The sequence below is a fragment of the Octopus bimaculoides genome, chromosome 25 (genome assembly GCF_001194135.2).
Source record: "Octopus bimaculoides isolate UCB-OBI-ISO-001 chromosome 25, ASM119413v2, whole genome shotgun sequence".
Classification (NCBI taxonomy): Eukaryota; Metazoa; Mollusca; class Cephalopoda; order Octopoda; family Octopodidae; genus Octopus; species Octopus bimaculoides.
The window spans coordinates 22,481,441-22,501,535 of NC_069005.1; the positions used below are offsets into that span (position 1 = coordinate 22,481,441).

The 20,095-nt window shown below is 37.4% G+C and overlaps 1 protein-coding gene across 7 annotated transcripts in view; it reads right to left on the reverse strand.

The window, feature by feature from the left end:
• Positions 1-20,095, reverse strand: part of LOC106882575 (striatin-3) — a 263,926-nt gene that overhangs the window by 90,867 nt on the left and 152,964 nt on the right. For all 7 annotated transcript variants that reach the window (XM_052976853.1, XM_052976854.1, XM_052976855.1 and 4 more), the window contains exon 3: positions 3,892-3,974. In XM_052976853.1, coding sequence (XP_052832813.1) covers positions 3,892-3,974 — 83 coding nt within the window. The remainder of the gene's footprint in view (positions 1-3,891; positions 3,975-20,095) is intronic.

A 20,095-nucleotide genomic window follows, 5' to 3' on the forward strand; every position in this document is an offset into this window, starting at 1 on the left:
TATATATATACATACACACACACACACACACAACATATGTTAGAGCTGTCTAGCAAAATCCAATGGCAGTCACTCCTTTAATGAAATTTTATGGATGAATAGTCATATCTTGAACTCACAAGTTTTAATTGAAGGTGGGGCATGTACAAGTGTTATTAGTGTTGGTGGTAGTGGTGTGATAACAGTAATGGTAACAACTATGGCTGCAGCATTCCTGGCACTCTTCTACTGCCTTCTTCATCTCCAGCATACAGACCCCATCTCTACTCAAGAGTGGTATGGTCAGCAACATCATCATTCAGGCCTCAGATCTGATCAACCATTTCCTGAACCCTTTAGCATTTAAACCGGCCATATCCAGTTAAAATATTCTACCCACTTTATCTTCAAACTGGCCAGATCCAGCCTCTCAAACTTATCCTACAATATTATTCTAAAAATAAACAATCATGTCATTGAAATCTCAAAGCTACAAGATAATGCATGATGAATTGGAATTAAAGTGAATAAATGAGGATTACAATTGACAGAGAAAGCTGAATGCTGGAGGGTTAAAGCCTTCTTCATCTGATCCTTCTTTGGCCCTACAACTTGGCATCAGCCATAGTGTAACTGGCCCTTTGCCACTCAAGAGGACAACAAACAATCCGGTATCTTTATCATGCGCTCCAGTTCACACCGAGTGATCACACCTTTGATACTTTGTCAGTTGGTCCTTTGCAAGTATTTCAATGTGAGGCACCCAATGATACCAGTTAATCTTTAAAGTGTGCGGGAGGCAGCCCGTGTGGAAGCACTCTAAACCTCGAAGAGTAACAGATGTAGGTCACCCAAGCTTCACGGCTATAGAGGAGGGTGGTGACACATACTGACCGTTACAGTGTGACAGAGTAGAGTGAGAAATGAAATCTCTTATCCTGAAAGACTCTGCGCCTAAATCTTCCAAAGGTGGCATGAAGCTTGTTCGATGTGACTCTGGTTGTCATCATCCTCAGAGACAATGCTCCTTAGGCATTTGAAAGATGGCACTACTGGCAATTGATCATCCCCAACAGTGAGGGCCGGTTGAATGAATGAGACACTGGTGTTCCATTGGCACCCCACTTCTGTCTTGGTGATTGACAGTCAACTCCACCTAGCTGTACACTCTTGCCACTACAGCAAGAATAATTTGAAGATCCTCTTAAGTGAGGATCACATGAGCACAGTTATTTGTATACTGCATCTCCAAGACTTGTTCTCTACAGAGTTTAGTGGTTCTGTGGAGCATCTTGATGATAAATAAATTGCCATCCAGTCTGAAATCACAAGGGTCATACCGACATACTCATGCAAAACACACAGTACTCCAGATATACAATACAGACACAATGTACGTTCTTATCATTGCAAAATGTGATTCAGTTGTAAAATGAAATTATCAATTATATACAAAACTGAGATCAATATTAACTTCTAATTAACAGTTAAATAGTACCCCCACTACAATGAGAACAATATAAAATACAAGTTTCTTTCATGTTACAGAAGTGCTACATTCCTGAAAGTTTTGCTATAATGTAGAATTCCATAATGCGAAACCTATTTTTTCTATTGACCTCCATGTTACAAAATCAAAGAGAAAACTCATTTCATATTACAGAGCTCCCTGTTAACACAAGATTTTTACTTCTAAAATGTGGGGTATTCCTGTACTAATTAGTAGTTAACTGGTTCCTCCACTATGTTGAGATCTACATAAACAACTAATAAGCTAATTGGTATCTCCACTACCAATAATGACTAATTAAGTAATAGTTAAGCGTTTCCTCCACTATGCTGAGATCAATAGAAGGTGCTGATTAACTAATTGGTAGTTAACTGATAGCTCAAATATGTTGAGATTAATATAAGCTACTACTTAAATACTAGTTAGTAGTTAACTAGTAGCTCAAATATGTTAACTTTAGGTACACATTTCCAGTACAAATAACTCACTTCAATCTACTTAGTTCTGTTGTAAATGAATAGTGAATAGATTGAGCTGTATGCTAGAAATAGAAGCCAAATCTTCACAAATCAGAATCGGAAGTCTCAAAAAAGGGAAATACACAATTGGCATGATTGAAATACCTTTGATCATAGGTATGATAGTGGAGGCACAATGGCCCAGTGGTTAGGGCAGCAGACTTGCAGTCATAGGATCGCGGATTCGATTCCCAGACCAGGCGTTGTGAGTGTTTCTTGAGTGAAAACACCTAAAGCTCCACGAGGCTCTGGCAGGGGATGGTGGCGAACCCTGCTGTATTCTTTCACCACAACTTTCTCTCACTCTTACATCCCGTTTCTGTTGTACCTGTAATTCAAAGGGCCAGCCTTGTCACACTGTGTCACGCTGAATATCCCTGAGAACTGTGTTAAAGGTACACGTGTCTGTGGAGTGCTCAGCCACTTGCATGTTAATTTCACAAGCAGGCTGTTCCGTTGATCGGATCAACTGGAACCCTCGACGTCGTAAGCGACGGAGTGCCAACAACAACAACATAGTAAAAGACAGTTACCAAGGTGCCACACATTAGGACAAACTTGAAATTATGTGGTTAGGAAGCAAACTTCTTAACTACACAACCATGCCTGCAACTTATCTCAGACTATATTATCCAATGTGTCCCTCTTCTCTTAAAACAGTAGGGTACGATGTAAGAGATTTCCATTGTTGACAACAAATGCCAAACAAATAGTTGAATGACCAGTGTATATTACTGGTGATCATTTTCCTATTGCAGGGATGGAAGACCAAAAGGATCATAAAGCACTTGATAACATTACCTAGTTTGTTATCGAATGCTAACCAGCACCACCCCTAGTTAAATAGGAGACGAGGACAGTAAAGTAGACAGTAAAGTAGACATACAGAGGAAGGTAGGAAGATAGAGGAAGAGAGAGCTGAAATAGAAAATCAAAGAATATTTTCTGAAATGAAGGCTAATTCAAAAGAACAGCAGTGAATGAGGGAGGTGGTAATGTGCGGGAGGTGGTAATAATAGATTTGTTTGTGTGTGTGTGGTTATTTAATGTTACTGCTAGTTTAATGTATGTATAATGTTTGTGGGTGTACACACACACATTTAGATTCATAATCATAGATACATATATGTGTGTGTGTGTGTGTGTGTGTGTGTATATACATACACATATATATATATATATACACATGCACACACACATGCATGTACATGCACACAAAGGTACATACAATATACACAACAAGCAAATACACATACATATACACAAACATGCATTCCCCCCCCCCCTACACACACACACACACACACACCAACAACAATAACACCACCATCACCACCAACAACATAAATCAGAATTACAATCCTGAAATGTCAGTTGATGACAAAGCAGAGACTGGCACTTTGAAGTGTGTGGTGAGTGAAGATTGAAACCCAGCTGCTATTGCTCACCACCGCCCAACTCCAACTCTCCAACTTCAAAGGACAATTCCAGAACTCAGTGCATTTTTAGTCTAATGCTCCATCATCGAAATGGAATGAAGTGGAAATGGAATGCTGTGGACTCATGTCAAGTTCCAACTGTTGACTCATTCGCAGAGGTATTTCGTTATTTCTTTTGTTTGTCATTGCTGATGTTTAATCCCAAATCAACTCTGAACTAGCCATTCCAGTCATGACCATCCTGTCAACATTTTTTAATATCCACTTTCCATGCTGGCATAGATTTAAGGAAGATCTGGTTGCTATTTCTAGAAAGCTAAGTGACTATATACATTGGCTTTCTCTTTAGCTCTCCCACTTTGTGAGATAAAACATGCAGTGACCGACACTACATGAGACAAACAACAGACAGACAGACAGAGAGTCAACAATCAAAGTAACTTACCTTCATTTTTCTTATCAAATGCTGGTGGTTTTAGTTCATCTTGGTTGAGATCAGTTCCATACTTTAATTTATGGTATTTGGCCCTGTCATTAGAGAGAAAATAAATTACATGTAATTTAGAAAAGTTCACTTCCAAAAGGAGCCAACCCACCCTAAACATTTAAACTTCCAACACCATCATCACCAATAACTGTTTCTAATATAGACACAAGAGCTGAAATTTAGAGGAGAAGGTTAGTTCATTAAATTGACCCCAGTACTTCACTGGTACTTTATTTTATCCTGAAGGATGAAAGGCAAACCTAAATTCAGCAGAACTGAAATCTGAATTGAAAAAGCCAAAATAAATATCATGCGGCATTTTTTCAAATGTGCTAACAATTCTAATCCACCCCCCCCCCCAATGATATAATTTACAAGGGCAATGAATGAGAAGGCATTGCAGAGGAGTACCCTCTCCCAGCAGTCATGCTCCAACCTACAGGTGTAAACTGAGAATAGATTTATTCGCTAAGACCATATTGAGTACTCACCTCTAACTTTTAACAAATTTATGAGGAGGGACACTATCTTACCTATATCTCCACTTTCACCTTCTTCTCTCCATGTAAAAGCGTATATTACTATATAGCCATGAGGCTTGAGTGTAATTTGGTAGACAGAAACAGATCAGAAGCTAATGTGTGTGTGTGTGTGAGTATATTTATGTTTAAGTTGTTTAAAACCAGGGATGTTGTTGATGTACTGTAACAGAGCAATTTGACAAATATGCATTGATAAAGTTAAGTACCAAAACTTAAAATAATTATTGGGGTTGATATGCTCAACTATTATTCTTGAATGTAGTGTCCCAAAATGGCTGCTTCTTGTAACAATGTAAGAAATATTTACTGAAAGGGATTTGGCACCTATTTCTAGCATATTAAGTCATCATATAGACTCTTATAAAACAGACCTATGATTAACAAAAAAACATTCCAACCATCTCATCTTCCTTTTCCTCTAAGTCTACATTATATGTGCTCTTTCTTTTCTAAGACAATAAGGTACGATTTGAGTAAGATTTGGCAGCTATTTCTCACAAGCCAAGCAACCATGCACCTTCTTTCCCATTAATTCAACTGCTGCATTATTATATTCATGTAGTTAACGTACATGTTTGAAAGACTAAGATTCATGATGCAGAAACAGAGAAATATCCATTCTCCAATCTCAATGAGTTGTGAAATTAAAACAAATTAATTAGTTAACCCTTAACTGATTAACAAATACCAATAAATGCATTGGCTATTTTTGAAAGTAACAGAAATGGACAGATGGTCCATTCTCTTGAGAAATTTGGCTGCAAAAAGCCTTTCATGTTTCACAGATCTGATTATGCATAATTAAGTACTGAAATTAGAACCAACTCCACTACTCTCACCACCATCTCTATCTCTAGCACTGCCATTATCATAATCATAATGTGTATATGTGATATAAATGCTAATATGACAGCAGTGGCCTTAATATATACTTTATTTGTTTCAGTCATTTGACAACAACCATGCTGGGGCACCGCCTTGAAGTGTTTAAGTTGAACAAATCATCCCCAGGACTTATTTTTGTAAAGCCTGGTACTTATTCTATCAGTCTCTTTTGCTGAATCACTAAGTCACAGGCAAATAAGCATACCAACACCAGTTGTCAAGCAGTGGTAGGAAACAAAACACAGACACTCTTAGATACACACACACACACACACACACATACATATATATGATGGGCTTCCTTCAGTTTCTGTCTACCAAATCCACTCACAAGTCTTTGACTGGCCTGAGGCTATAGGAGAAAACACTTACCCAATATGCCACACATTGGGACTGAATCCAGAACCATGTGGCTGGGAAGAAAGCTTCTGTGTGTGTGTGTGTGTGTGTGTGTGTGTACATACATACATATATGACCTTATTTTGCATAAAAGAGATCTGTTCAAACTACTCTGTGTGTGTGTGTGTGTATGTGTACACATGCACACACCCTTTCTAGGTATCACATGACAAGCATCGCCATCACTCAAGCAATGTCGTTTGTTCCTGGTCTAGAGTGAAAAAACATGTCTAGGGATCGGAAAATATTACCTTCTTTGCAAATAAGTGAGAGTTAGCAAAAAAGAAAGATGCCTGGCTGTAGAAATAACTACCTCAATAAATTCCACCTAAGTCATGCAAGCATGGAAACCTGGACATTAAATGATGTGCAAGGGGTGTTGCCCCAGTCCACTAAGCTGACAAAAAAAAATAAATGAGTAATCTTGTGTCGGACCAGTGTCCTGTCTGAGTTAAGAAATATATATACGTCAGGGAAACTGATAAACCATGAAGACAATACAACATGACCAAACTATCACACTATATCACTTACAATAGACCATTATATGTCAGCAAGTGTAGTCTGGTACTCAACAGACTAGATAGTGGAGAGAGTACAACATGACCAAATTATTTGGGGGTGTGGCATGGCCATGTTATCAGGATGCCTGATAATCATCTCCTGAAAATATTCTTCTTCAGAGAGCTATCAACCGGTGTCTGCCCACACGGGGGATTCAAGAAGAGATTCAGGGACCATCTTAATCGACCCTCGTACTTTTTACTTCTTTTAAGTCTGGTACTTACTCTATTGATCTATTTTACCGAACTGCTAAGTTACAAGTATGTAAACACATCAGCACCGGTTGTCAAGCTGTGGTGGTAGGACAAACAAAGATACACACACAAGAGGCTTCTTTCAATTTCTGTCTGCCAAATCCATTCACAAAGCTTTGTTCAGCCCAAGGTTATAGAAGACATTTGCCCATGGTGTCATACAGTGGGAATGAAATTGGAACCATGTAGTTGGGAAGCTAACGTCTTACCGCACACCTACACCGGAACCTATATAACATAGTTTAATAATTCAATCCCATCAGCACAAATTCAACAGTCAAAGCATTCTAGCCATGACCATCCCATATTTTATTAAGACTATATTATCCAATATATCCTTCTTTTTAAGGTAATGCTTTGATTATTATTTTCAGCAGGTTGAACAACTACATACAGGCTCCTTGAATGGCTCACGGACCATATACATGTTACGCTTTAACTCCAGGTCAGCCTTGATCAAGTGGACCTATGATTAAAGGTTATTCTAGTCTTGACCATTACATTGTCTTTGTATATCAGAGAGACAATGAATCATTTAGAAAATAAAATGTGCAATTTGAGGGAGGTTTAGCTGCTATATTGAACAAGTTGAGCGATGCCGAAATGGCACTCTCATTAACTCCTAGATCATAACTTTTCCTCTACAGAGCTAATATAAACATTATTTCATTTCAAGAATTAATCAATTGTAGATAAATATATATTTTAATTGCTAATCTTTATAAATGGTTACATGCTATATATAAAACAGTGCAGGGTTTATGTTCTATGTTCCAAAACCGAGAACTTTCAGCTTTCTTCTTTTGTATCGAGACGAAATATGAGGGATCAAATAGTCACTCAGACATTGCTTATAGAAACTTGTTATTCTAGCTATGCATCCATTATCTGATGCTAGTGGTAGGTGATGGTGGTAGGGGAGAAAGACAACAGAAGTGTATCCATATCAGACTTTAAGAACTGCTATTCTTGGATGCTGCTGTTGTTTAACACCGATTCCAATGTTTGGTCATTGATTAATGTGATGTCAACGAAACTCCAAAAATAATGCAATAATAATAATAATAAAGAAGAAGACAGGTCAGGGTTTAACCCCTAAATGAGCCAATCAAATTGCAGATGGCAGGAATTTTGATTTCTCAAGGTGACTTTGGCTTTGATAAATAAGAAAATAAATAGACAATTTTTTTTTTTTTAATAATAAGAATAATAATGAACAGTTGGCAATGAAATATAAATGAGTCCTTTTGTAATTACAAAGAGAAACGAAGAGCAATGGTGATGATGATTAAGACAGGGCATGGGAAAGTAATTGCAGCAAAAGAAAAATGAAAAATTATCCACCCTTTGCCACTCATTACACACACACACACACACACACACACCTAAAGATCTAGACTGGAAATATCCATTGCCAAGAAACAGCTGGATTTAACACAGTTCCAGCTGATATGCTAATAGAATTTGGCCAAAAGAATTCTTTGTATATGATATTTGATAGTTGAAGGGCAGATTTACTTTCCTAATCAAAACAATTTACATCAATGCTTCTCTCTCTCTCTCTCTCTCTCATCCAAATAATAAGTAATACAAATAGCTTTGTATTGATAAAAATCTATCTTACAAAGGTGCTGTGAACAAAGATTTGCTCACATCAAAGTTACATCCAAGTCTTTTTCATTTTTTAAATTGGAGTCGATGCTTTCATCTTCCAAACTAATTTTTTAAGAATGCATTGGCAATACCAATACTGGTAAGTACATAAGCCGGCAAACTGGCAGAGTTGTTAGCATGCTAGGCAAAATGCTTCGTTCGTCTTCACATTCTGAGTTCAAATTCCACCAAGGTCAACTTTGCCTTTCATCCTTTCAGGGTTGATAAAATAAGTAGCAGTTGAACACTGGGGTCAATGTAATTGACTTATCCCCTCTCCTGGAATTGCTGGCCTTGCACCAATATTTGAAGTACATGACTTGGATTATAAAAGTAATTAGTTCCATGAATATTAAAACCCACAGCCAACGAGAGAGCTTCTATATGATCATTCCACTCTTAGAAAAAGCAGCTAATTCTTTCTCAGTTCACAACTGAAAGATCTTTAATTATAGAGTTGGTGGATCAGAGCCAGTAGCAGTCTATGTAACCACATAAACAAGGAAGGTCACGGCTTTGTGGTTAAGAAATTTGCTTTGCAACCATGTGCTTTTGGGCTCAGTCCCACAGCATAGCACCTTGAGGAAGTATCTTCTTCAATATAGCTCTTGACCAACCAATGTCTTGTTAATGACATCAGTAGTTGGACACAGTTAGAAGCCTGTTGTGTGTGTATATCTCTCACTGCTTAACAACTAGCATGGTTTGTTTATATCACCATAACTTAGCAGTTTGGCAAAAGAGACCAATAGAATAAGTCCCAAACTTTAAAATAAGTACTGGAGCTGATTCAGTTAACTGTATCCTTCAGTGCTCCAGCAAGGTCAGAGTCTAATAAATGAATCAAGTACATACATAATTATCAGCATCAAATAAATTAATTCTGCATGCTTTCATATGCCCAAGTGTGTAATAGGGTGGGGCAGCACCATTACTACAAATTGTCCCTTCTGAGGTATGGCTGTGTGTAAGAAGTTTGCTTCTCAACCACATGGTTCCAGGTTCAGTGCCACTGCATGGCACATTGGGCAAGTATCTTCTATTATAGCCTCAGGCAGGCCAAAGCCTTGTGAGTGGATTTACTAGGTGGAAACTGAAAGAAGTCCATAATGTGTGTGTGGGAGGGGTTGCCCCCACCACCACTTGATAACCAATGTTGGTGTGTTTACGTCCAAGTAACTTAGCAGTTCAGCAAAAGAGGCCAATAGAATAAGTACCAGGTTTTAAGAAATGGGTATTGGGGTCAATCCGTTTGATTAAAATTCTTCGAAGTGGTGCTCCAGCATGGCCACAGACTAATAGCTGAAACAAATAAAAGAAATAGGGAAGAGGGCAAGGTACTTTGTAGTCTATATAACACCAAACCAACATACCTGCAAGCAGTGCTGGACTAACAACAGCCACAACAAAAGGACCAGAAGAGTAATCATTAAAAAACCCCGGATACTATGTCCAGTTGGAGGAGGAAATATCAAGGAGAGGTGGTAAAATACACACCACCACTACCCTCCACTCGACTTCCCCTTCCTTACCCACTCCTTATTCATCTACTCCTTGCCGCCACCACTATCACAACCACACTAAAACAAATTTTCAAATGTTGCACAGATTTGGCAGAGAAATCAAAACAACAAGTTGTTTACGTAACATTTAGTGAGTCAGTATTTTCACTGATTGTGTCCTGTGTTAGTTTTCTATTTAGAGCAAGGTCTCAAATTCACAAACATTGCTTCATATTCATCGTATAACAACATGGCAATAGGCTTTTCGAACAACTTCAGAACCAAGAGACAGAATGAAGAGTAAATGAAAAGTCCCACCCCCTTCAATGTACAGAAACTACACAGATACATCAGCCATGAGGCATATACATATACAGCAAACACACCAACTATCAGGTAAGTGTATGCACACACATGCATGCACAAACACACATGTATGCACAAACACACAAGCTCTCTCTCTCTCTCTCTCTCTCTCTCTGTCCAGAGATACACCAATCATGCAAGGTTAAAAGTTCAATCAGCATTTATTATTGCTCCATCAGTGATCAGGTTAGTCATTTCCGCCCACAGAATAATAGCTTATGGCTATTTATAGTGCACACAGCCAACTCAGAATTAAGCTGGTCTGCCTATTTTGCATAACAGTGCAAGCATTGGCAATGTGATTGGATGAAATAATAACAACATGACACAAAGATGAAAATAAGTAGAAATGTATGTTTTTAGTTACACTGGTTATTCCAATCACAATACTGAAGACACCAGTTTATTTCAGATTATAAGATATTCTACAGTTTTGCAACCATTATTCCATGTTACAATGTATTGCATGATGGTTTATTTGTGAGAGCAGTGGTGTTTACAGTGAGATAGACGGGTGCCACTTCTTAGTGCTGACCAATGGACTGTGAAGCTGAGAAAGGGACCTGATTTTATAGCTAGATGGATAGATGTCCCTTCCCAGTGCTGACCACTGTAATGAACTTGATTTTACAGCTAGATAGATGGATGGATGCCCCTTCTTAAGTGCTGACAATTGAACTGTTTGACAGCTGGTGATGATTTGTTTACACATCCCATAACTTAGAGGTTTGACAAAAGAGACTAATAGAATAAGTACAAATCTTTAAAAAAAATAATAAATGCTGGGGTCGATTTATTCAACTAAAAATTCTTCAAGGCTATGCCCCAGCATGGCCACAGTTTAATGAGTGAAGCAAGTAAAAGATAATAATCTAATGCTTAAAAACTTAAATGCTACATTTTAGTTAGAGGAGGAACAGAAGTACCCATGACATTTTTACATGTCCTTGGAGATTGGTGAGGAAAAGGGAACAGTTATCATCAAACCAGAGACTTTGTTTCAATTCTTACAACAGATCAGACTTCACAGGGCCTAGAGCATTAAACTGAACAACCATTTAAGCTTACTGACCAAGAAAAGGTACAGTCTATTCGACAAGCTTCCAGAACAATTTCCATCTATCCATTTTTACTAATAAGGCTTGGGTCAACGACATCATTTACCCCAAAAGGCCGTGTAGTGAGATTGAACTTGGAACCACATGAATGCAAAACAAATTCCTTAACAATATGGCGACACCAACCACCTGGCAGTATTTTGTAGTGTCATATTTATCAGTTGTAGTTTGCTACAAATATAAAGTACCTTAATTAATTCAGGTGAGTCATACTCAGCAAAGAGGAAACAACATTAAAGCCATTAAAAAAACCCATTAAGATAAGATTAAAGCTCGTTACTACTTAGTTTGATAAGTAAATATAACATTTTCATTATTTTAACAAGATATGAGTGTGTGCCATACTAAAAATACTATCCTAGGCTTTGAAGTTAGAAAATCATTTATTATTATTATTATCATTACTGTTGTTGTTGTTGTTGTTGTTATCATTATTATTATTAAGATGGTGAGCTGGCGAAGTCATTAGCATGCTGGACAAAATGCTTAGTAGCATTTATTCTGGTTTTACTTTTTGAGTTCAAATACCTCCATGGTCAACTTGGCTTTTCATGTTTTCGCAATCAATACAATAAGTCCCCTTCTCCCAAAATTGCTGGCCTTGAGCCAAAATTTGAGGCCATTACGATTCTTATTATTACCATTATTATTATTATTACTATTAGTCATGCGGAGAGTAAAAGCAATGGGAAATGTCATTTGATTACCTAAAGAAACCAAACCCCCCACCACACACACACACACATTCATTAACGAGATGCTCTCTCTCTCTCTCTCTCTCTCTCTCTCTCTCTCTCTCTCTCCACACACACAGTATAAATCTGGAAGAAGCAAGAATCAAAATAATGATATGCACATTTATTTTTAAAGCTTTCCTGTACTCTAAATCATGAATTCATTGCAGGATTTTATCACAGAAATAATTTCTCCTGACAGACTTTGCATGCAAAGCACCCCAAGCTCCAAGTGACATCAATGGACTAAAAGATGCAATGTTTCAGAGAGATTTTTACCTTGTCTGTGATAGACACAGGTGCAGGCATAGCCGTGTAGTTAAAAAATTTGCTTCCCAACCACATGGGTTCGGGTTCAAACCCACAGTGTGACATCTTAGACAAGTGTCTTCTACTATAACCTCTGGCCTACCAAAGTCTTATGAGCAGATTCAATAGACAGAAACTAGAAACCTGTCATGTGTGCAAGCATGCACATGCCTCTTCCTCTCATCATGTGACAGCAGTAAACAAGTGTCACCTTCATACAAGCAGTGTCATTCATTTCCAAACTCTCTTCAAAACAAATACAGTTATGGATAAATATTTGCTTGCTTGAAGACAAATGAAGGTTGGCAACAGGAAGGGCATCCAGCCATAGAAAATCTGCCTCAATAAATTCCATCTGACCCATGCTAGCACAAAAAAAGTGGACATCAAAATGATGATGATGATGATTATGATGCATGTATGTATATGTGCATGTTGTATGAGTGTCTGAGTATGTGTGTGTAGTATAAGGATACAATTGACAGGATACACTATCAATTATTTCATGAGATAATGCAATAATTGTGTAATTCACTCATCAGGTTCATCAAGTACACAAAACCGCTTTATGAACATTTTGAGTAAAAACCGGATTAGAACATACAAATTATGAGTATATTGTGAGATGAGGGAGTTAACTTTGGTAATCTGATTATCTGAGTTAATTCCCCCATTTCACAGTATATCCATAATACTTGCTTCCTTGCTTCATGCTCTTGCTTGATAGGGTTGGGGGGTCATCCCAGGTTAGTGGTCCCAGAGATATCACCATGTGTAGAACTGACCAGGTCTACCAGTGCTCTCTATCACTGGCGGTCCTGTGACAGTACCTCTGCATCCAATCACATCCAGCCATCTAGTGCAGGGCCACAAGGCTGCTTCCAACTTGCAGCTGCTGTGTCGAATATCCACAATACATTATGTTCTAATTCTGTTGTAGGATGTAGTTTGTAGGGTGAGATCTCAGGTTTTCCTACCATAAGACTGCACAAATTAGTTCTAGAATTTTTGCTAAAGCATCACTCCTACCATAGAGGTGTCCATGTCCTCAGTGGACGGTGCTGAGAAATTCATATATTGCTTCCAGGCTTAATCCTACAAGACAACCAGTGAGTGTTAAGGACCAGCTCTTGTAATTCTGTGAAAAGGTGAACTTCTGCCTACCAATACCCAATAAATTCTATTGTTCCAACAAAAGCCACAAGGTGGCTAACTGGCAGAGTCACTAAAGCATTCAAACAGAACATTTTGTGTCTTGTGGTATTCATTCCAGCTTGTTATATTCTGAGTTCAAATCCTACTAAGGTCAACTTTGCTTTTCATCCTTTCAAAGTGCTAGCAAAGTACTGGGGCTGTTCCGTCAGCTTTCTCTCTCTCTCTCTCTCTCTCTCTCTCACACACACACACACATTCACACACAGCTGTGAAAGGGTGGGGGTCAAGAAAAAGAGTTTTCACATCATAGCATTTGCCAATTCTTTCACCCTTCATTCAACTGTGAATGCAAGAAAGGAACACAAGCCGTAAAAAGATATGGACGATGGGGGAGGGTGCTCTGTGCAGTCAGTCGACTAGCTAGAAATAGCAGCTAAATCTCCTGCACTACACACCCTACAATCTTAAAAAGTGAAGGTGACATGAAAGATAATGTAGTTCTGGGTGCATAATGACTTTAAACCAAAATTTTATCATGTCCTGAACCTCTTGAATTACAGGTCTGTTCAATAAAGGTGGAACACCAACAACCCCTGTTCCAACAGTTCCAACACTTACTTTTCGCAGCTGCTATTGCTGCCACTACAGTTTACATCATTCACATTATTTCCAATTTCCTACATACCACAATGCTAGATTATTATTATTATTATTATTATTATTATTATTATCATTACACACACAGCTTAGTTGTCATTTTTGTATATTTCTCCTAAATGCCATCACCAACCACCAGCATCCACTCATCACCAACTATGTTTTTTTATTTGTTTTCTATAATTTAATGAGATAAGAGTTTATAAAGCTTCTTTGAGAAACTAATTTCATAGGTTATAAAAAAAATGCTAAATAAAATAGAGAATAAGTAAATAAATTTTTTAAATGATTTAGAAAGAAAAAAATACAAAAAGCGACAGTTATATACCAAAGACAATTTTCTTTTTTTTTATGGTTAAGATGTTGTTTAAAAGAAGTGGTTTGCATGGGGAGTAAAGAGTTCCTCATGATAATTTTTTTTTTTTTTTTTTTTTTTTTTTTTTTTTTGTAGAGATTATTACTTATAAAGAAACCAAAGAAATTTCATTTAATTTATAAAAACAAAACAACAATACAAAAATTTACTAAGATTTTTTTATATTTTTATGTTGATGGGGAAAATGCTGGTGAAAAAGGACAGACTTATTGCTTCTCTAAAAGTATTATGTATTAAATAATTGAAAAAGAAAATGAAGAAAAAATTTAGTTAAACCACAACAGATGTTGTGGTTACCTGATCAGAGCAAAGCCATCCAGTTTCATATGTTAACTAATCAACATAACATATGCATTGGCTGGGTGGCTAGTGCAATTATGATTATTTCAAGGTGTGCAGAGTAGGGTGTTGCTAACCAATTCTTCATTACTTCTCCAGCAGTGTCCAGCATGTCTAATGGTGGTTGATATTTTGAAAATTAAAAAAAAAATTTTTTTTTTGGTGGGGTGTTTTCTCCAAGGCATGTTCAAAATGGCACAAGGCATGCATATATATACATATGCCATCTGGCATAGTTCCTTCAAGTCATCTACTTAGATTCCAGGTGGAAGAGCCATAAAGTAACAGATTTAACTACAGTGCAGAAAGAGCTCTTTTCCTATTAACTGAGAGCTTACATTTCCATATTACCCTGATAATTTGAAGTGATACCCAAGTTTTGCTGATATATAGCTTAAGATCAATCTCTGTGGATACTATCTCTTATTTTTTATTAGTTCCAGTCAGTGGGCTGTGGCCATGCTGGAGTACCACCTTGAAAGGTTTAGCTGAACAAAGCTACTCCAGTATGCATTACTTTAAAATCTAATACTTATCTACTACTTATTAAATCAGTCTCTTTTGCCAAACTACTAAAGTTACAGAGATGTAAACAAACAAACCCTGGTTGTCAAATGGTCAGCTGGAGGAACACATACATCTGGATATACATCTGAACATATGGATACATACATCTATACATACATGCGTATGTATACAAGAGGCTTCCACACAGTTTCTGTCCACCAAATTACTCACAAGGCATTTGTCAGCCCAGGGTTACAGTAGGAGACACTTTCCCAAGGTGCCATACAGTCACCAATAATTCTTGTCTTAACTCTTTAGCTTTCACATTATTCTATCCAAATGAAATGCTTATTTATTCCCATTGTTTTGAATTAATCAGGCATTATCTCATAACTTTGAGATTTTGATAAGGTAACTTAATTTTTAGAATGATATTGTAGGGTTGGTGTGAGAGGCTAGATCTGACCAGTTTGAACATAACACAGGTAGAATATTTTGGTTGGATATGGCCGGTCTAAATACTAAAGAGCTAATCATGGTAGTGGAGCTTGCATATTATTACAATCAAAAGAGATCTACCAAGAGGAGTTTTCCTTCTGGTAAGATTGAGTGAAGCATGTCTAAAGTAAGAGATTAGGCTGAATGAGAGCCACCATCAGAAACCTTGGGAAGCAGTGTGGTGGGTGTACAGTTTTGGTGGAGGAATCAATTGAACTATGATCCTATGATCAATGGTGAAATTCAGAAGATTTTGGAAAATGGGACTTGTAATGGTAACATTGACCAGGATCACTTAATTCTAAAAGTGAACTACTGGTTTGCATCTAAAGAACTGATGGTCATTGATCCAAGCAAGACTGTGGCATATCTTCATCTACAGCCACAGACTAACTAATACCTTGCAAATGAATTTGGCAGACAAAGTGTGATGATGATGACGACCTGATAACGATGGTGACGACCTAGATCATCATCATCATCATCATGCTGGCCATTATCATGATGATTCTGAGAAGCTGAGATCACTAAGTATCCAGGGATGCTAACCAAAATGTTATTTGAATAATCCCACCTGTCAACATGGCATGTAATATCAACTAAGCAGATTGTTGACTAATCAGATTACATAATTTATCATAAGATACCATAGACAGAGGTAGATAACTGTTGTCTGAATAACATTATATACAAACTAGCATTTTTAAAGGTTAAAATGAAATTCTATCTTTTGATCTTAAACAGAGTTTAACATTTTCTACATAACATATAACTTAATTTGTGAGAGGTTATCAAGATCATATCAATATTTAAATTACATTATGATTTGGATGTGTTAGATGTGCAACATCACACATGGCAATGGGAAACATGCACACATGAACTACTTATACACTGCACCCTGTTTTCAACAATGAATTACGCTATGAATCATAAACTGATAATATTAAATGCTTAGTGGCATTTTATCTGTCTTTATATTCTGAGTTCAAATTCTGCCGAGACCGACTTTGCCTTTCATCCTTTTGGGATTGATAAAATAAGTACCAGCTGAGCACTGGGACCAATGCAATTGACTTATCCCCTTCTCCAAAATTTGCTGGCCTTGTGCCAAACTTTGAAACTATTATTTAATATCAATTGTATTAGATATTATAAGCTCCAGTTCGAGAGAACACAGAGGTGGCTTGAACCACATATCTTCTTGTCGCAACAAAGAAGACAGGACACACTGAATTGATCATAAATGAATGCAACCTGTCTGGCTAGTAGTATATAACTGAATAATCTTCCTGTATAGATCAAAATATTGTGGCTAAACTAGTTGAGCTTGCTTAGATATGCTCTACTCAATCACATCATCAGTCACAATCACACACAGAACGGAAGAGAGAACATGTCAGTGGATAGGAGAATGGTTTCTTGAGGTAGAAGTCAGCAAATATAGAAATAAGCCATTCATCATTATCAACATTTCAACGTCCATCTTCCATGCTTACATGGATCAAATGGAAATTAATGAAGCAGATTTTCTATGTCTGGATGCCCTTCCTGTTCCAACCCTCACCTGTTTCCAAACAATATAATATTTCCCAATGGCTGGACGTATATTCATAGTAGATTGGAAACAAACACCACTTGTATGATGGTGATGCTCATTTACAACCATCATATGATGTCAAGACAAGAGACACAGAAATACACAAGCATGTGGGAAATGGATGAATGGATAAATAGATGGATGGATGGACAGACTTCTTTCAGTTTCCAGCTACCAAATCCACATGCAAGGCTGGAGTTATAGTAGACTAAAAACCACCACCTTTTGGCAAAGTATAATATCCAATAAGAACCTGGTCAGGGTTACATGGGAAATAGCCCGGTGGATGTATAATCTTAGTAAGTCATCTGCTGAATAATGCTTATCCCTGAACCACATGATTACTATGTCAACTTCTTAATGAAGCAGCTATGCATGTGCTTATGCATCATTGCATGTGTTATGGTTAGAAGCATTGTTATTTAGAGCTATACAGGACTACATTATCTTATATGCCCTTCTGTTGAAGGCAGGATATCTGATGATCAAAGACATGAAACTCAGAGTTATAAAATATGAAGTTTCAGCTTCAATAAATATATTCCAGAATTGAATTTCATCACTCCAATCTTCAGGTAAGTAGTAGTAGTAATAGTAGTAGTGTGTGTGTGTTAACAAACAGGAGAAAAGTTACATACTCAATATTAGAAGTAGAATTTAAATAATTTAATAGATTCAGCTGAAATCAACATTGAGTGAAACTCAAGTTTTCTCATAAGGCTTTCAGCTGACTGAATTATAAGCTGAGGCTAAGTGTGAATTACCACTCATGAGATTTGCCTGAAGACCAAAAACAAATTCACAGGCTTCATCATATATACATATAATGGATAGGTGGGAGGTGGGGGATGGAGAGACGGATGACATGTAAAGGGTAGAAATAGAGAGTAGAGATTGAAAGAAATGAAGGGGTAAATGGTGAGATGGGGCTCAGGGGCTGCCTTTGCTATAAATGTCATCAATTATATGGGATGAGGTAGGGGACATAATAACGAGTTATAAAGATTAGGGGTGAAAAAGAGAGAGGGGGGAAGTAGAGTGATACTGAGTCCACTTAAACTCCCAATAGAGTTACATTTCACTGCCTACAGACCCCTAAAATAAATCCATAACCTTTAACACTTGATGTCATGCTCACCAATGAGTTGCCAGTAACTCAATGTAGGATGTGAACGGGAGGGAAATAGAGAGGCGGGTGAGAGCTAGAGAAACACACACATACACTTGTCCTGATAGGAAGGGGAGATTTTTTTTCTAATCCCTGCCAAAATAATAATAGTAATTATTTCTTTTATTGCCACAGGGTTGATGTGATAGATGAGGAGATATTGCAAGGACAGACTAATTGGGGAAAATTCATCAAGGATAAAAATAAACCCTATAAATAATTCTCTAATTCTTTTTTTTTTTTACTGTTGTGCAAAGGGGATTAGTTGCTGAGCTGTTTAAAAAAAAAAAATGAAAGGGAGGAGGATGAAGCAAGACAAGGGGGGAGGAACAGAAGGGAGTGAAGTTCATCAGTGTGACTTAGAATATGCAAGGAATATTTAATATATAAACAGAGGAGTGTGTACGGGGGAGGGGCCCTGCTAGTCACTCTATCTGTAATCTCTTATCTCTAAGATTATTTGTACCTTTTCTAAATATGGATATAATAAATAAGTTGTTGCAAGCACAAATCAAATAGAGCATGCCACAGCGTCACCATGTCAGTGAGGAGGATGGGGTGGGGTATGAGAGATACACAGAGAGAAAGAGAGAGGGACTGAGAGGAAGGGCAAGGAGAGTTTCATCAAAGAGGGGCAGTAGGGCTGAACCTCTTTGTAGCCCCTTTCTGATATTTTGACAAGAAAGTAAGGAGTAGAAGCAAAGTGGGGTGAGTGAGAGATTGCTCCTTAAAATAGCAAACCATTGGCACCACTGGAGGTTCTGGTTGTGAGAGATATGCAAAGCCATTAAGAAAGAAAATAGCCAATAGGGAAGAGATTTTTATATAAAATAAATGAAAAAAAAAAAAAGAGAAAAAAAAGAGTTAAATAGTAAGCTGGTACAGTCACACCCACCAGGTATGTTTGTCTTAGAGTGGAGAAATGGAATAGAAAGAAAGAAAAATAAGACTTAAAAAAAAGAATTCTTTTTAAACTGTGAGTTTAAGAAGTTCACTTGGCCCCAGGTACCACTGCACTGTGCAATACCTTGTAAGGTGAAATTTGATAGAAAGAAACTGTGCAAAGTTTGTCATGAGCATGTATGTGTGTATGCATGCATGTAAGTGTTTATATATCCTAATGGATTAAAAAGGCCATACCATACAATATAATCTTGCTTTTAAATTATTTATTTCAGTAACTCTCCATAATTAAATTATCTATGTAGTTGATGCTTCAGTAGAAACACTCTGAGCATAGCCCTTGTGAAATTACTGGCGAGATGAGTCAAATAAGAATTGAACCTGCATCATGAAGACAGCTTTCCTAGAACTTTACCATCAGCACCACTACCACCACTGCCACACTGCAAACTGTTTGACATCACCATTGTTATCATCATTATTACTGTTAAGGGTAAAGTAGTGAGCTGGCAGAATTGTTAGCATGCCAGGCAAAATGCTTTGCAGCATTTTGTCTGTCTTCACGTTGAGTTCAAATTCTGCTGAGGTCAACTTTGCATTTCATCCTTTCAGGGTTGATAAAATAAGTACCA